Source organism: Apteryx rowi, unplaced genomic scaffold, assembly GCF_003343035.1.
Source record: "Apteryx rowi isolate R43461 unplaced genomic scaffold, aptRow1 scaffold_1092, whole genome shotgun sequence".
NCBI lineage: Eukaryota > Metazoa > Chordata > Aves > Apterygiformes > Apterygidae > Apteryx > Apteryx rowi.
Window position 1 is genome coordinate 49,087 of NW_020447300.1, and position 17,171 is coordinate 66,257.

The 17,171-nt window shown below is 42.7% G+C and overlaps 1 protein-coding gene across 1 annotated transcript; it reads left to right on the top strand.

Moving 5' to 3' along the window:
* The first annotated feature begins 3,033 nt into the window (after window positions 1-3,033).
* On the top strand, window positions 3,034-16,624 carry CCR7 (C-C motif chemokine receptor 7). Its single transcript, XM_026072829.1, has 3 exons — window positions 3,034-3,319; window positions 10,413-10,462; window positions 12,283-16,624. Exons 1-3 carry the CDS (start codon window positions 3,310-3,312, stop codon window positions 13,345-13,347), a joined length of 1,125 nt encoding a protein of 374 aa, XP_025928614.1. The 5' UTR covers window positions 3,034-3,309; the 3' UTR covers window positions 13,348-16,624.
* The last annotated feature ends 547 nt before the right edge of the window (window positions 16,625-17,171 follow it).

A 17,171-nucleotide genomic window follows, 5' to 3' on the forward strand; every position in this document is an offset into this window, starting at 1 on the left:
TTTGCTTAAATCAGTTGGCACTGACAACACACAATTTAGCATGTACCAAAACTTTGAAGCTAAAACCTGTGAATATGCACAGGAAACAACAACCTGCAAACCTTCTGCCCGACTTCTTTCCTCTCATTGTTTTTTGGCTTCAGTCACCATGGATTTGGTGATATATTCACTGAGATTCTGCATTAAAGTCTGGTTCCCTTCTGTCTGAGAACTGTGAGAGTATAGAGAGTAAATCTGGGAGATTGTGCCTATCTTTACATACCCACCACTCCCACAGACAGCACAATGATTCTGTTTAAAGACTTTACACCCACCTTTCTAAGTATTCTGCTGATACCTGAGAGAAGCCTTTGATCTCTAGCCCTTTCTTGCGGAAGTGGTTAAAATATAACTCTCAAAGGTAGCATACCTGCCTGGATAATTGATGAACAAAAGGAAAATACAGCAATAGAGCCGCAGAGCCATGAAATGCACCTGCCTACAGAGATAGGTCAAAAGCAAGTGTGTTGAAAACCTAGTGATGTGTGCTTAAACAATGCTAAGGAAACTTTGTAGGTCACCTTCTGGGAAGCCAGATAAAAATGCTGATAGTCTCCAGGCATGTTTCGTGTTGCAGTGCTGAGCGCAGTTACCTGTGGGCACCTGGCCTTGGGCGAGTTATGTGGGGGATGCGGAGTCCAGCACAAGAGAGTGGCCTTGGCACAGCATGGAGGGCACGTTAAGTACTCCAGAATGGGATCAAGACAGCAGTGGCAGTGGCTTACCCAGAGCCAAACGCTGAGAAGGCACTTAAAACCGGGCTGACACAAAGCTTAAGGAGGGTCTGAAACTGTAGATGGGTGTTTACATATGATCTGAAAACACTGACAGGATCCACAGCTTCAGATATATTTAATTCAGGCTAGGAAAAGATCGAGGAAGTGGAACATTCAGCTTCAAGTTGAAGCATTTACAGTATTAAAGGCTGGGTAGCAAGTGATTTGTAGTTTTAGGATCAGACTCTTAAATTTAGGCACTCAAATTCTACTGAAGTCCTGTTTTGGATATGGTTAACCATTACAATCTCTTAAAATAATTTTCAACAGAAACATCAAACTTTTTTTGGTGCTTTTTTTTTAACAACAAAAAAAAAGAACTTCAGATCTTCCAGAGCTAACCCATGCGAGAAGAAACTGGCTCTTCCAAACAGTGTGAAGTGCTCACTGTTCTCAAGAGCTGTGGACTATCAGACTTTCTGGGGTCATGAGCTTTAATGTTTAGGAGAGTTATCATTCACCTGCAACTGAATCTTACCTATTCTGGACAAGGTTTTCCCCTCTGAAAGGCAGGAGGAGGAAGTGTTTCTGGGACAAGCAGTTTTTTTTGTGTGGATGCTGGCTGAAGGCACTGGCACACATGGAGTTAGATTCTGCCTTAGGCAGTTATATTGGAGGGCTGAGGTGCTAGTGCTGATGTAACCAGTCAATTCATGTAATTTAACTGATCTAGGCATTCTGTTCCTTTTAATACATATTTCATGTTACCAGGTTATTTGGCAATACTCCAATCAGATTACCTTGGAGAGGATAGCTGTTCATGATAGCCAGATATCAGCTGTCCAACACAGATATCTCTTAAAGCTATTTAATTACACAGTAAATATTTTTCTGATGCAGAGTAAATATATAATCTCTAAATCAGTTTAGATCACCTAGATCTGAATCCTTCAACCCATCTTTCCTCCCTGCAAAAAGAATCAATGCAATGTAGATAGGCATTGGTTTTGCTTTGTTTTGAATTTGCTGAAGCAGGACAGTGTCTTTTTAGGTGTTTCCCAATCACACAAAGATTGCCCAAGTTTCATTCTCTTTTGTGAGACTGGTCTTTCCAGCTAGTTTTGGCAGTTCTCTGCTCAGTGAGCCAGCTGTTTTGGTTCCATCCTGAACTGTTAAACCCTCTTTGCACCCTAAGCAGGACACCTGCATGCATAACTCCAGCCCCAAAATGCTAGGTACTGTTGAGCCTGTTAGGAGCTATAAGTTCCATCTTAGATCTATCCTGTAATGCTTTATTTTTCCATCTCTCCTGGCTGCAATAACAGTATTGCCATATCATAAGAGGAAGATGCACAGGTCAAGGTGCTAAAATAATACAGGCTGTACAGATATGCTGATACATCAAAAACAGCATTCACAGCACTCTGTTAAAAGGTAATTTTCTATAGTAAGTACCTGTGTATGTGACAGCACTTAATAAGGCTGTGCAATTCAGAAGCAAAGCCTCCAGCAGGAATTCTCCCAGCAAGGAGTGAATACTTTAAGTCACCTTGGAAGGACAGAAAGTGCGTAAGGAGCTGGTGATGTTTGTTAGCTGTTACAGGAGTGAGTTGCAAGATCAGCTGTCCAAATCAGACAGCCACAAAACAAAAGCTACTGATTTCATATTGAAGCTGTATCAATTTAGGAATAGGATTAGATGAAGTGACTCCCTGTCAAGGCAGGGACCAGAACTGACAGTGCTGCAGGTCTTTCTAGGGCTATGGCTGGTGTCTGAAACTTCTGCAGTAACATCATGGTGGGGAAGGAGCAGGACTAACCATAAATGTGCAAAACCTTTTGAGGAAGACAGTGCCTGCTGGTACTCAGCAGATGATAACACTAAATAGAAAAGCAGAAAGAAGTGGGGAAGTTCACTTGCTGGCTTGGGAGCTGCTGATCGTCTACTGACAGGGTGCTGAGAGAGCATGTAGGAGAGGGGCGAAGGGATGCCTGTCACTGGCAGTCCTGTGTATTGAGATTTTCCCTGTAGTAGTTGACTATTTCTGGAGAAGGTGTTCTGGAGGAGATCCTACCACACTCTGTTCTAGCAGATGTTCTGCTAGATAAAGTAGCATTTACTGTGAGTAGAAATAACAGAAGAAAGGAGAGTCTTTCCTGTTGTCCCTTTACCACAGTCACAATTCGCACGTGTCAGTGCAAAAGCAGAACACACTCTGTTTTATTGCATTCTCAGAGTGTGTGTGTGCGTGTGGTTTCAAACCTCAGCTGCGTGCACTGAGGAAGAACCTGAACATCCTGAGTATCTGAAGAGACTGTGGGGCACGTAGCGCAATTTTCCTGTAGTGGTGAAAGCATAAGGAGAAAGAGGAGGGTCTACTAAATGTCAGCAACGCCAGGGCACGTCATGAGCTTCTTGCAGAGGTGCAGGAAGTATATAATGCAGAGTTTCCCTAAGAGGGTCTTTGGCAGGAGCCACAGTGCGTGGAGGCTACACTGGAACGTAGGATGCTCTCGCTAGCCTTGTGATTTCGTTACTGTTTGAAACAAGACCATGGACAGTGGTGAGTACATGTTCTGCAGTCTCTGGTTTTGTCTTCTGCTTTAATAGTAAGGACAATGCCCAAATTCATGTCCTATGACACAGGAATGCAACAGACTTTTAACAGAGTATTTAAATGATGTAAAATAGAAGGTTTCCATCTTCCTCCTATTATTTAAAAAAAAAAAATCCAAGCAAAATTCTTTTTTTTTTTTTTTTTAAACAAGCTCAAAAAAATGAAATCAATTACTTCAGAAACAGGAAAATATAGGTTTGGAGAGGGGACTTCAAGGAACTCTTCTGTCTCAAAGCAAATGAATTCTTCCTGTATCATTCATACCTTGTTTTCGTGTTCCTAAAAAATAGACAATGCTCTCTCCCTGGCATTATCTATCTTAGTTCAGTGAATAAATCAAGGCATTGGGAGCAAGTATATCTGAGTTTATTCTTGGCTAAATCTCCCCAGTCTCATGCAAAATGTTTCCATTAATGAATATCTGCACTGCGGCCATAAAACTTTGAACCTCTGCAAAAATTAGTTTTGCATTTGCTTGTTGCTGGAACAGCCCTGAGTCAGTGCATTCCGCATGGATCTGTATTCCCATGGTTTACCCGGCATCATGAAGTGCACAAGAGAATTGTCTGCTCTTTGGCGCATGACATCCCCATTAGCCCAGGAGGCACAAGACTTGCAGCTTGTTTCTGCTTCTTGCAGAAAGTTTCATACTTTAGTCATTTGTTATTGTTTTTTCACATGCAGTGCTCTGCAGGCACCTGCTCCCAGTAGCTTGAGTAGGTGGAAGGCTGTAGGAGGGGAATGGCACTGTGGGTCAGAGATGTGGTGGATAAGACGGACTCTTTTTTCTTTTTTTTCTCCTCTCTCTAAGACTATTTATTCTTTTTGACTTGTTTTATTAACTTTTTGCTCAAATATTTGAAAACTGTAATTCCAGTGTGAATGAGGGAGGTGCAGGGAAGAGGGACAAATGAAGTAACTCAGGAGGTTAAATTAGTTTACAAACAGAGCTCATAATATAACTGATACCTCTCTACGACTAAGAGCGTGGTCAGAGATGTAATAAGGATGGTGAGTGCGAGGGGGCAATAGCCAACAAGTTCATTCCAGTAAAGCCCCCCTCTGGTAGTAATGAATTAAGCTTTGCAACGGGGTGGAATGGGAGGTGCTTCTGCCTTTTCTCCGTGACATTTTTCAAATCAAAGCTTTGAATTTATTGGGATTGTAGAGGTTCCCCTGTGCATTCCCAATGCTGCAGCAGGCAGTATGCAGGGAGGTGTAGATGTCCCTGTGCTAAATGTTGCAGACACAGAACTGTCTGTGAAATGATTTGAGATTTGAGCACTCTATTCCCTTCAGGTGCATTAGAAGCCTGCAGCACATCAGACAAGAAGGGGTATTATTCTCCGCTTTTTTGAAGAAATCAAGAAACAGGAATGCAGAAACTTAGTAACTCATGTAAAAATCTCACACAGAGCTGGTCTGGTACATGGGAAAATAACTGCTTCTTTTTGTATCTTTGTCTCATGTTTCAGCCCCCGAACTACTCTTCACTCTCCAGGCAGGGCTTTCTCCTCCTGGAAAGTCAGCAGTGATTTATGAATGAAGCAGAGGGGCGTTCCACCAAATGTAAAGCAAAGAACAATGCAGCTGGTGCTGAATCCCATGCTGAATTAGGAAGCGGGAGCTCAGGGTCACCTAACCTTTGAAGTGACACTAGGGAAAAGCAACTGGGGGATGCAGAATGCTCCTGCTCAGTGTAAGAGAGGGATTCACCACATGCGCAAAGGTGATGGGAAGAATACAGAGAGTTCCCAACTCTCCACTGCCTGTGGAAGTCTTAAAAGCACAGCATTATGCATGAAGAACCATCTCTGGCACACTCTGCTCACATGGAAAGTCTCTAGAAAGGTTACAGTAATGAGACAATTGTGAGTAGAAGATAGGAATGGATGTACTGGATCCCATAGGATCCAGCATGTAGAAATGGGGAATGGACAGAGTGAGTCTTCTCATGGATGCCTCTTTGCTGCTTCTAGCAATCAATGGTTTAGCAAATTTCTGAACCAGAAGCTGCATCCAAACTAAAACATTTCGTAATCCAACTGGATCTATTCACCACAAATTAATCTCTTTGATCTCATTTAAACTTTTGGCCTGTGCAACATCATCTGGTTGCTTTGTTGTTTTTCATTTATTTTAAGGTGTTCAGTATTTGGGGGGACACTTGTTACTCTGAGGAGGGTTCTATGTTTTAGTTAATTGGTAAAGGTTAATTATGATAGGAAAAAGAGGGAAAGAAATAGAACCTGACAATAAGGGTAGGGTAATACTCCTGCTTTGGGTTTTGCAGGGTTTTTTGTCCTACTATTGAATTTCAGCAGAATATTCCAAAACAGTTCTAGGAATGTTAAAACGTCTGGGACAAATGCACAGCATTATTGTTCTTATTTTTTCTTTTTTTCTTTTTTTAATAGCAATGTAGGAAACGCATGATCAGCTCATTTTAGAATGATATTCTAATTTGCTTATCTCTGCTTATCTTGCCTTTTGATTCACAGTTTCCCTAAAGGGGTGGAGAAAAATAATTATCAACTTTCTTCTGTAACACAGGTCTATGAACACATGAAATAAAACTATGACTTAGCTTCACTGGGCCTTTTCACTCATGAAATGAGAGTCTCTTTCCTCTACTAGCTGTGAAAAATAGAAGGGAAAAAGTTGGGGGGAGGAACAGGCACTGAGCTGTTAACAGCCAAAAGTCATTATATTATTTAAATATGATTAATTCTTCTCAGAAATATCCGGTTGCTTTCCCCAAAAGCCTACTACACTGATAGTGAGGAGGCACCAGAAACTGGTATGTGGGTAAAGATATAAACAGTACATTACTCACTACATAAATGCACGCTAAGGTGCTTGAGATTGAAACTTCCGCTTTGCAGTTTTGGCCAACAGGAAAAAAATCCCACCATGAGAGTTTAGCCAGAATAGGTTTGCTTAACATTGCCAATACTATCTAAAGTATTCCTGAGAATCCAATGAATACAACTTACTGCTTTTCACTTTGCACATTCCTCAGCATTAGCACAGAGGTGAACAGCTGCTCCTCCAGGTTCAGAGCCCAATCCGTGGGGGAAGGAGCCAGCCTGCAGAGCAGGAGTGAGTTCCTCGTGCAGAACAAACCCCAGGGATTCATTCTGCAGGATTTTGTTTGTCCAGTCCAGTTTTAAAAATCCTCACTGGTTGTGTTTCTGCTCCTTCTTCCTCCTCTGGAGAGACTTTCTGCTGCCAAATACTTCTCACTGTCAGAAGCTTTCCTGCTGTTGCTTAGCGTTCATTCCACTTTTTTCTAATTCCATGCCTGAGTGTCTATCTCTGGGCATTCCTACAGGGCTTCATTTGTACTGCTGCTGCTTTTATCTTGCTTGAGATTGGTTCCTGATGCTGAGGGGATATACAGATAAACTGTATGGGATTCACCTGTCCAAACTTACATGTTTACCCTTCTGTCACAGCATGAAGTGAACTGCACTCCAGACATTCACCCCCAGACAGGTGAATCATGCCTTAAACATCTGTTTTTCCCTTCACTATCAAGGGAGCCTAAACAATTAATCAGATGTCAGTGGCTACAGTTAAGTAAGATGAACCCCATCCCATGTGCTTGTTCTGTGGGGGAAGATTTTTAAAACTGACTGGATGCTGCCCCACCTTCCCCAACCACTGCCATCAACAGCAATTTTGCTATTTCATCTGTGAATAAATGTGAACAGATGAAGGGTAATTTTAAGTGTTTTTAAAACTGCTGCTATCTTTCACAGGAGTGACCACAGGAAGTCATCTCCTTGCAGTTCATTTGATAGCAGTTGCACTGAGATGTTCCCAGAGTGTCCCCCCCCTCCCTGGCCACTTCCCAAGAAATTCTCCTTTCCACAAAGTCTTCCCAGGGCTTGCAGGACAGGAGGGTGCTTTTGAGAATCGCAGCAAACCAGTGCGTAACCAGCTGAGGGAGATGGGGGATTAAACAGGGCTTTGTGGCATGTCTTGACCCATTCACTGTAATGGGGCTGCTTTTCTTTTCCGTAAGGTTGCTAGTTCTATGGTTTGTGGGGACTTTTGAGAGGGGGTTTTTCTTAATATTTTGAGGAACGAAACTTTAGGAAAATACCCACAGTTGAGAACTGCCACAGGCTAAAAAGGAGAAAGAAAAAAAGAAAAGAAAGCTATCTAAAATTGCCTATTAAACTCCAAAGCATGTCTCATTTCCTCTCTGCAACCCATTTGCTTCTGCCACCCTCTTCCTTCCCCCACAGCACAGTGCAGTGAGAAGTGAGGCTTGTCCAGCCTGCCTTGAAACTGGTGACTCGGGAACTCGCTCAACAGACTAGCAAGGAAGGACGACGAGGCTGCACGGCCTCTCCAGTTATGCCTTTGCAAATGCGTAAGCTGAGGTGGGGGGGCAGCAAGGAGGGGAAGGTACAGTGGAAGCTTTCTTATACTGAAAATCGTGTGACATTTAAGACATCTGAAATAGCAACCAAAAAAAGAAAAAAAACCCATCGGTGAAACTCTTCAAAGGAATGATACTTAGCTGAACTGTTTCAGGATCGTTAGTTGAGTCACTTTATCAGTCCTATTTTGTTATACACTTCAAAGAGTATTAAAAAAAAAAACAACAATTCCCTGCGGCTGCGCACTCATGACTTTTCAGACTAAGCAGAGGCTGGTCTGGTCCAGGGAGGCGAAGGGGAGATGCAAAAAAAACTCAGAGCAAAATGATACTGTTAATGCAGTGCCCTCTAAATCACCAGGCTGGTACATCTGTCTGGCACTAGGAGGCACCATGGTAGTGTCCTTTGGAGGAGATAATTAATTTAAAAAAACATATAGTAGTTCTGTTAGCAATGCACTGATGGAGTGGGATTCATGTTGGTCTCTTTTCCCCTGTGGACTGATAGTGGAGGATTCTTCTCCTCTGCCTCCTCCATTTTTATAAAACTTCTAGGAACTTAATTACCTTTGAGACCTCAGCCTCTGCCAAACATGGTTGAGACTGGCCAACAGAGGTAATAATTATCCAGCAACAGGCACAGGCAGACAGATGCACAAACGGCAAAAGCCCTTAGGAAAGCAGGCTATTAAGAAGGTTTAACAGATGATTAAAGACCCAAGTGGGTTTTTAGCAGGGGTCAGGTTCCCCATGCCAGAGAGGGTAAAAACATTCCAGGCTTCCTTAAATTCACCCAGTAGGTTTAGGTGGTTTGGGGTTTCAGTGCATTTCCTGTGTGATATGCAAATTCAGAAAAGCAGCTTAGAGGGAGAGATGGCTAAATCAGGTGCTCACTAAGTTTCTTCCCGCAGTCTGGGACTGGTCAGAGCAAAAGGCATTAGACATGCAGAAAATGCAGACAGAAGCATTTAGCCAAGCCTCATCCTCAAGGCTAATCTTGACCAAGCTACCTTGACATACTCTGCTCCTTACTGTAAACTTCAGTAATGACACATGATTACATGGTTCACATTCCCCCAGGAGGATTCAGACAATGTGAGGGGTATGAACATAACTAAGCACCCAGTTACAGGAGACAGGATAAAAGATGAAAATGTAGGGAAGGCACAAACTTCTAAGAGACATTGTGGGTAGCTCATGTAAAGGCTCTAGGGAATGACAAGTACAGCTTTTTCACATGTGGCTGGGGATCTTCTACCCTCACATCACCGTTCATGTATATATGAGTATCTCTGATCACAGATACCAAAATAACTGCTTCTGTTACTAACAATGCCATTGCATGCAATTTAAAGCAGGTCTTACTGGGGATACAGTGGCAAGAGTGGCAGTTACCTGAAGTAGTGGAAGTTAATCCTTCTGGTCTAGTGTAATACCTGAACAGGACATTGGCAGAGCAGGGAAGGGTGCAAAGGAGCTCTGCAAAGAAATAAACAGCAAGCAGTAATTCAGAACAGAGTTGCGTACGACAGACTGCTGAGCTAAGAGGGGCAAAGGAATCAGTCAAAACTATGAACGAAAAGGCTTAACTGTGAGGAGAAAGCCATATTCATTAAAAGAAACAGTGAAAAGAAAAAAACATCTCCTGTCTCTGCTCCAGTCTTGCTCAGTGATCCTGGACCAGATAAGTGCTATGGGGAAATGAGGGTCTGCTGTGCAGGGCACTAGCTAGTGCTGAGAGACACCTCCTATGATGAGCAGCATGATGCTCCAAACAAAAGGTGCCAATGCTCCTTCAAGGCAGGACACATCTTTGGCTCATGCTGGAGCAGAAGGAGGTGAGGGCTTTCTCTGAGTTGCCAGCACACCTTCTAACTTGAGCAAGAAAAAATTTCAATTCCAACCGCCTGAGGTAAATGCTGATGCATGCTTTAAATAGCAGGAAGAAAAAGCTTTCACTGGCCCCTATGCCTCTGCTAACCACAGCAGGAAGAGCTGTTTGTCTGAGATTGCTCTCAACATCATCACATCTGGCTCTGAATTTAATTTTTCCTCCCAGCTGTCAGCATCCCATATCTCCACATCCAAAGACAGCAGAAGCCAGCCCTGACATTTAGAGATATATAATAAATTTCAGCCAGCTCCAGTTACGTATATCCTGCAGGGAGCAGAACTTTCCTGTTCTGCAGTCTAGTCACCACACTGTCAGGGAACAGCTGGGCCACATTTATTGCACTCACAGCTGTTTGTTTTATGTGCATTGAGCATGCTACACCCTTACAGCCCAGAACAAGGCACTGGCTGCTGACTGACTATAAAAAAAAAAAAGGTTGCACTACACAAGAATTAACGGGATCTTTAGCTATCAGCCTTTCCTTCTGGGGCTGGAGGCACCAGGCTCCTCAGGCTGAGTCCATGCTCTGACAGTAACTTGTTATACGACTCCGGGCTAGCCTCATAGCATCTTCACTGAGTTTTTGTTTATCCACCTGTGAGGAGCTTAACAGGGTTAAGAATGCCATGATCAAGTGTGCTACTGCTGCACAGTATTGCTCTTTTAAAACTTAGCTACATTTTCAAAAGGAACATCATGTGGGAACCCCTACTTAACTGCTAACAGTAACACAGTGTCTCCTTCTTCTCTAGGTAAGCGGATAAAGGTTACCATTGTTTTCAGCCTTCCTCTAATTTTTCAGGTAAGATGTTAAAAACAATGTGGTTGAAATCTAGCTGCATTTGTGTTGTGGGTAAACAGAGATCTTGGAAACTTTGACAGACCAAAAGCAGCCGCCCACAGTGCTGGAGAGATCGGTGGGGGATGCTGCTTCTCACACTAAGAATCCTATCATGCATGGAGGTGGATGATGAGAAAGCAAAGAGCAGTGCTAAAAGCCAGAGCAAAAACAAACACAAGGAACAAAAACAGGAGGGGGGAAAAAAAAAAAAAAGACAGACACAATTATGTAGACTGGGATTTCAAGATAGCCTTGATTGATTGTTAGACCTGAGTCCCATTCTGGCACCTAAATGAGGGTTTTCAGAAAAAATGACCACATCATATGCTGAGTGACCAGATCTTTCCAAAGAGGAATGACCCAGTTTTTCCCATGCAAAGTGCCTTGGCCTCTAGGCTTTAACTGAGGTTAGTACTGAAGAGCCAAAATGCCTAAAGAGGAAGAGTTCAGCTGCCTTGAATGCAATGTTCATCTTCCTCCTCCTGTTCCTGCTCAGAATAAACCTAAAGCTGGAAAAAGAATCCAAAGTACTTAACTCTGTTGTGACCTGCTCCTGAACCGTGGGCCTGGCCCTCAGTGCTCATACTCCTGCAACCACAGGAACGACCTCAACCACCCCATAGTCCCTAGCTCAGTCTCTTCAAGAAGCTCAGCAAGGCAGGGAGGTTTTTGCAGCCTGCTGCTTTTCCCTTTCACTTCTGGTGGCATGCCTCCAGGTAGCACGCAGGATGTGGTGAAAGCCAAGCCTGCCTGAGATGGAGAGCGTGCTAAGATACTCAGTGATAACAGGCAGAGGTATCCAGGGGAAACCTTTCATCTCTATGCAATGGAGAAAGGGTACTGGAGACTAATAAGTCACAGAAAAGCAGGGCACAGATACCACAAGCTCACTCTGCCCCATAGATTATGGCAGTGTAGGAAGATGAAACAAGAATAATCAGAGCTTAAATCAGGGGCAGGGGCCTGAATGAGACACCAGCAACTCGTCCCTGTCAGCACAGTCACAATTTCCTGCTTCAGTCACTGTGTTTCCTCACAGCTTCATTGATAGCTCTATTTAGTAGAGGAAAAAAAACCAAAGGAGGCTCCGGCTTTGTGTTCCCACAGAGCCCTTTGTTCACACTGCTCGTTTAGCTCTTTTACAGGCTCACTCTTGACTGCGAGTGAACAAAGGAGACAGGAAGGGCTTGCAGTGCCAGGCTGCTGTTGGCTACAAACACAACCATTACACCCCTCTTTTAGTGCTTTCACCAGTGGGAAGTTCACATGAAGAACAGGAGTAAGTTGGGAGGGGGGACAAAAATAAAGTTAGAAAATGCCTGGTGAGTATAGTCAGTCAAGAGGAAATTTTGTTCCTTCTGAAGAGGGAGGAACATTGAAGGACGTGTTATTTTTTCTATTTTCTCTGACAACTGACTATGTACACACAGCTGTATTTGGGTCCTGAAACATTCTGGAAAAAGCATCAATTTGCTGAGAGTTTTCAGGTGTCATTTTTGCTGAGCGCTAACATTTCTTTTGGAATTCCCACTTTGACCCCCCACACCCTACATACTTATGGCAAAAGTTTTCAGCCACGAGACCCAGCCAACTCTATTCATGATGTCTGCATGAGGAAATGCTTGGAAACTGTCTGGGATTTCTCTACTGTTTGTTGGCTGGACATTCCTGCTTGCTTTCATGCCAACTTCAGTCCACATCCTGAAACAACTCATGGAACAGCAAAGGCCGTGCATCCAGAATACCCATCTCAATGCACTTTTTTTTCTTCCCTGTTCTAGTTCTGCACTGGAAACAATGTCACTGATGACTATGACTCCAACACCACCATTGACTACGCCATGTTCGAGACCTTGTGCGAGAAAGAGGAAGTCCGTAACTTCCGTGCTGCCTTCCTCCCAGCCATGTATTCCCTCATCTGCTTCATTGGGTTGGTGGGGAATGGGCTCGTGATGCTGACCTACATCTACTTTAAGAGGCTCAAGACCATGACAGACATCTATTTGCTGAACCTGGCCTTGGCAGACATCCTCTTTCTGCTGACCCTCCCCTTCTGGGCCACAAGTGCAGCTATGTACTGGCTTTTTGGGGAGTTTGCCTGCAAAGCTGTCTATTGCATCTGCAAGATGAGCTTCTTCAGTGGGATGCTGCTTCTCCTGTCCATCAGCATCGACAGGTACTTTGCTATCGTTCAGGCTGCCTCCGCCCACCGTTTCCGGCCCCGGATGATGTTCATTAGCAAGGTCACGTGCATCCTCATCTGGCTCCTCGCCTTCATCCTCTCAATCCCTGAGCTGGTTCACAGTGGCATAAATAACTCAGACAGCCACCCCCGTTGCTCTATCATCGCTACCGACTTGCAGACATTTAACACTGGCATCAAGGTGTCCCAAATGGTTTTTGGCTTCTTATTTCCCCTACTGGTCATGTCTGTCTGCTACCTCATCATTATCAAAACATTACTCCAGGCCCGCAATTTCGAGAAGAATAAAGCTATTAAGGTCATCATTGCTGTGGTGATCGTCTTCCTTGTCTTCCAGCTGCCCTACAACAGCGTCATGCTGGCCAAGACCATCTCAGCTTTCAACCACACCAGCTCGTGTGAGGAGAGCAAGAAGCTTGACATGGCAGATGATGTGACCTACACTCTGGCCTGCTTCCGATGTTGCCTCAATCCTTTCCTTTATGCCTTCATTGGTGTCAAATTCCGCAATGACCTCTTCAAGCTTCTCAAGGAACTTGGCTGCCTGAGTCAAGAGCGCCTCTGGCAGCTGTCTGCCTGCCGTGAGAGCAAGAGGTTTTCCATTGCCTTGGAGACAGAGACAACTACCACTTTCTCACCATGAGGGGAGTTCTCTAGGCAGGCTTTTACTGAGCCGAAGGCTGGCACAGTTTTGTACACTGCTACTGTTTTGAATTACTGATAGAGCAGGACCTGCCACTACTTTAGGAAAGGCAGCTGTAAGCAGGAAATTCAGGAGCCTCCCCACATTTCAAGCAATGAGCATTGCTATCCACCACTCCCACAGATGGAAAGACTTCAATAAAGCTGTGACTAGTACTTAAGCAGGGGAGAGGGACACTGGTGAGTCTAAAATTTATTGTGCCATTTGACCTTTATTTTAGTCTTTCCTAGGTGAAACGAGAAATGCTCAAAACGGAACCGTTTTCTTTAAAAAACAACAAATATCAAGACAGCAAGACATCTGTACAACACAATTGCTTGTTTTAGAACTGAACTCTCAAGAGCATCGTCCTTGCTTTCAGTGTTGCATTTAACAAGATTGCCTATTGCTCTTTCATATGTACACAAATGATGCCTGTTGCACTGACCCAGCCTACAAGACAAAACAGCACCAACAGTCTCAGGCTCCAAGTTTAACATAATATGCAATATAAGCTATGAAGTACCCTAGCATGCAACTCACAGCTCTGCCCTTCCCCCCAAAAGCCAGAAATTTGCATAATTAATCCTAAATGCATAATTACTGAAACTATGCATATCATTATGTATAGTGTGGTGGCATCTCATAAATTTGTCAGGAAAAGAACAACTTCCAATTCACTTCTGTCTGTAATGATGATATCTCTATCTATAAAGAAGGTGCAACCTAAGGAACAAAAGTCATTGCATCTCCCTGTGCAGGGGCTGATGCAAGGGTAGCTAGAACATTTTAAATTCAAACTTCCTGCATGAAGATAAGCCCTCAGTGATCTGAGTTACAAGCCCGACGTTACTGAGGGCTTTCCAATCACCAGACATACAAACTTGAATTAAGAAACAGATACTTCTTCACGAATCCAGCCAGGTGCTTAAAATACATTTTTACTGCCTAGCCATCCATCCTGTCCCAACATCATCCTTATTCCTGACATGGTGAGGGACTGTCTACTTGCATGCTTGATATTAAAGCATGCGTTTTAGTGGATTGGTGCCAGAATGCTCAACATTTTCCAGAATTAAGGCCAGGACAAGTCTGTGTCTATTTCTACAAGCAAGGCTCTCAAATTCAAGATATATTTGTGCCCATCATCCAACCACTTTAGCTTGCTGGTATCTGAAACAGGCTTATGTGGAGCTTTATCGGCTGCTGCGGATACAGTCTGCTGATTTTCACATACGTGTGGGGGCTTTCTGTGCTATTGCTTGCTGACCTCAGAGATGAATGTGGGTTTTTTTTTCCTCCCTTCCCCATCATCATGTCTCTTTCTAGAAGGACTTTAGCAGCTGGCTTTTTATAAGTCAGATATGTATTTCACTTATAAGCTACTGAAAATGTGTTTTGCATTCATACTGTCACTGCTAATAAAGATGCCATTCATCATGGCTTGATTTAAACGCAAAAGACAGTCACATGTTGAAGATTACTGCCAGGGTCACATACTTGAAAGGAACATGGCAGCTGAACAACAGATTATTGTCATGTAAAATAAGACCCTGAAAAGAAGCCCAGAATGTAATGCCAGTTGGTGCATTTACTAGAAGAACGAAGATTCCTCCTGATGGATGAATACCCTGGGAACTGCTGTCATGGGATATCTGAATGTCAACTGGGGAGGAGCTGCTGCAATTATACATCTGTTATCGACTAGCATGCCACAGTCCCCCTGCCACACAGCTCTCCCTGGAGCCAGACACCAATGGCAAAAGGTCTCGGCCATGCATCCCCATTGGTGCTGGGCAGTAGCAGTCTAGGTCAGTGCATGTATCTAACCCTACCTTTCGGAGCAGCATTTGAACAGTTTTGATTTCTGGAACCTGTAAGCATGTTCTCGTGGAGACCAGAGCCATGCAAAGCAAAGCATAAACTTCCCCAAAAGACATTTACACTTTTTTGTTACCACTCGTGAACTCATTAGAAGTAGTCTAGGGAACTCTATGGACCATAGGTTGAAAACCATTGTTCTAGAGACATGAGAATGAAAACTGACCTTCCAAGGAAAGAATCCAGTTAGTTGGTTTTGAGACACTGCCACCAGCTATACTGCTGGCTACCATCATAAATAAATTCTTCTTAAAGCATTTGGCTCTGGGGTAAAGGATTTTGCCATGAGCTAAAAGTGAGGAAGAAAGTACATTTTGCTCTGCATTACTTGTCTATGTTGAATGATAATCCCATCCAATTGTTTAAAGCATTTTCTTTTATAATGCTCATGTAACATGTAAAATAAATGCTGCTTCTTTGTCATATGAAATGGGGAGTTAAGACTGACACATGGAATAGTCATTTGTTCTTGCTTTGCTCCTATAGTCCTTACTCTGATAAGACATACAGCTAACAAGAACTTGGCAAGAGTGAGGAATACCTATAATACAGGGTCTTTTCAGTTTTATTAATCAGTAACAATATATTCTTAATGTATATTCAGATATGTAAAGCTGCTTTTCATAGAAAATAGAGATAAATATGTACACAAATGTACACTGAAAATACACTGCTTTAACTAAACATTTTCATGCAAAATACATTCACCTAACTTATTCCAACAAGGAAATCTGCTTCACCAAACGTGCAATTGTACTTGTATCCTGTTTGATAAAAGCCCCCTCTGCAAACTGAGAATGCTTTAGGTCTTTATCAACTAGATGTATTATTCACAGGAAAAAAATGCAGCTGCTTATATAAGAATGAGATACTAAAGCACAGGGCTTAGATATTCGGAAAAAGGGTGACTTGGAAATTGGTACAAGGCCTTCTATTACTCACCTAGAGAAATTAAGATTGCGTAAAAGCATTAGTGTCTCCTAAACAAGACAGTGGTGACTTCAGAGTGAAAGTTCTTCTCAAAGCAAAAGATTGAAGGCCAAAACAAACCTGCCAGTTACATAAGTCAATGTTAATATGATTTACCTACGATCCTAACTTGAGATTCCTCACTGAAGTCTCAAAACTGACTATGTTTTGCTATTTCTGGAAAATAAATTATAACAATTAAAAAAATACCTTTTTTCCCTTGTATTTTCTCCATAAGATGTAGCTTGCACATATCCTAACAGTTTGTATCATATCCTTCTGGTCCTGTCAAGAGATGTTTGTTGATCAGCCTAGCTTCATACCAGTAATGCCCTGCAGAAAAAAAAATGTGTAAAACATCCTAATTAAAAAAATCTTATTTTCCTTATCTGTTGATGAATTATACAGTAAACAGGTCATTAATGAATTTAAAATACCACTATTTTTCTTTATTCTAACCCTTAACTGCCTTAATGCTGCTCCAGTAACAGACATACCTGATGGCTTCCTATCAATGTTTACATGAAAAACGTTTGTACTGTAACATTTTATTGTTCACTTTTAATTAAAAAAAAATCAGTAATGAAAATATATTATTGTGCAAATTGTTCACAGCGGGAGGCATTGACCGCAATTCTCAGGGCTAGAATATCCACATATAAAGCAATAGTTGCAATCACCATGCTAGTTCAGACAAGCTCCCTATCCAATCCAGCTCTGCAACTCAAACAGGCCAGCGTGACATGATTACAGAACACATCTTTCTGACCTCCATGGCTGATTTACGCCTCAAAGCACAGGGATGGTCAATATCCTTTATAAAAACTTACCTATAATTGCAACCTGGTCATCTTAACAATTTCACCATAGTTCAGTAAGTAAATAAGCAAGCAGAGATCCCTTTGTAAAATAATACTATCATGCAATACTAGTGT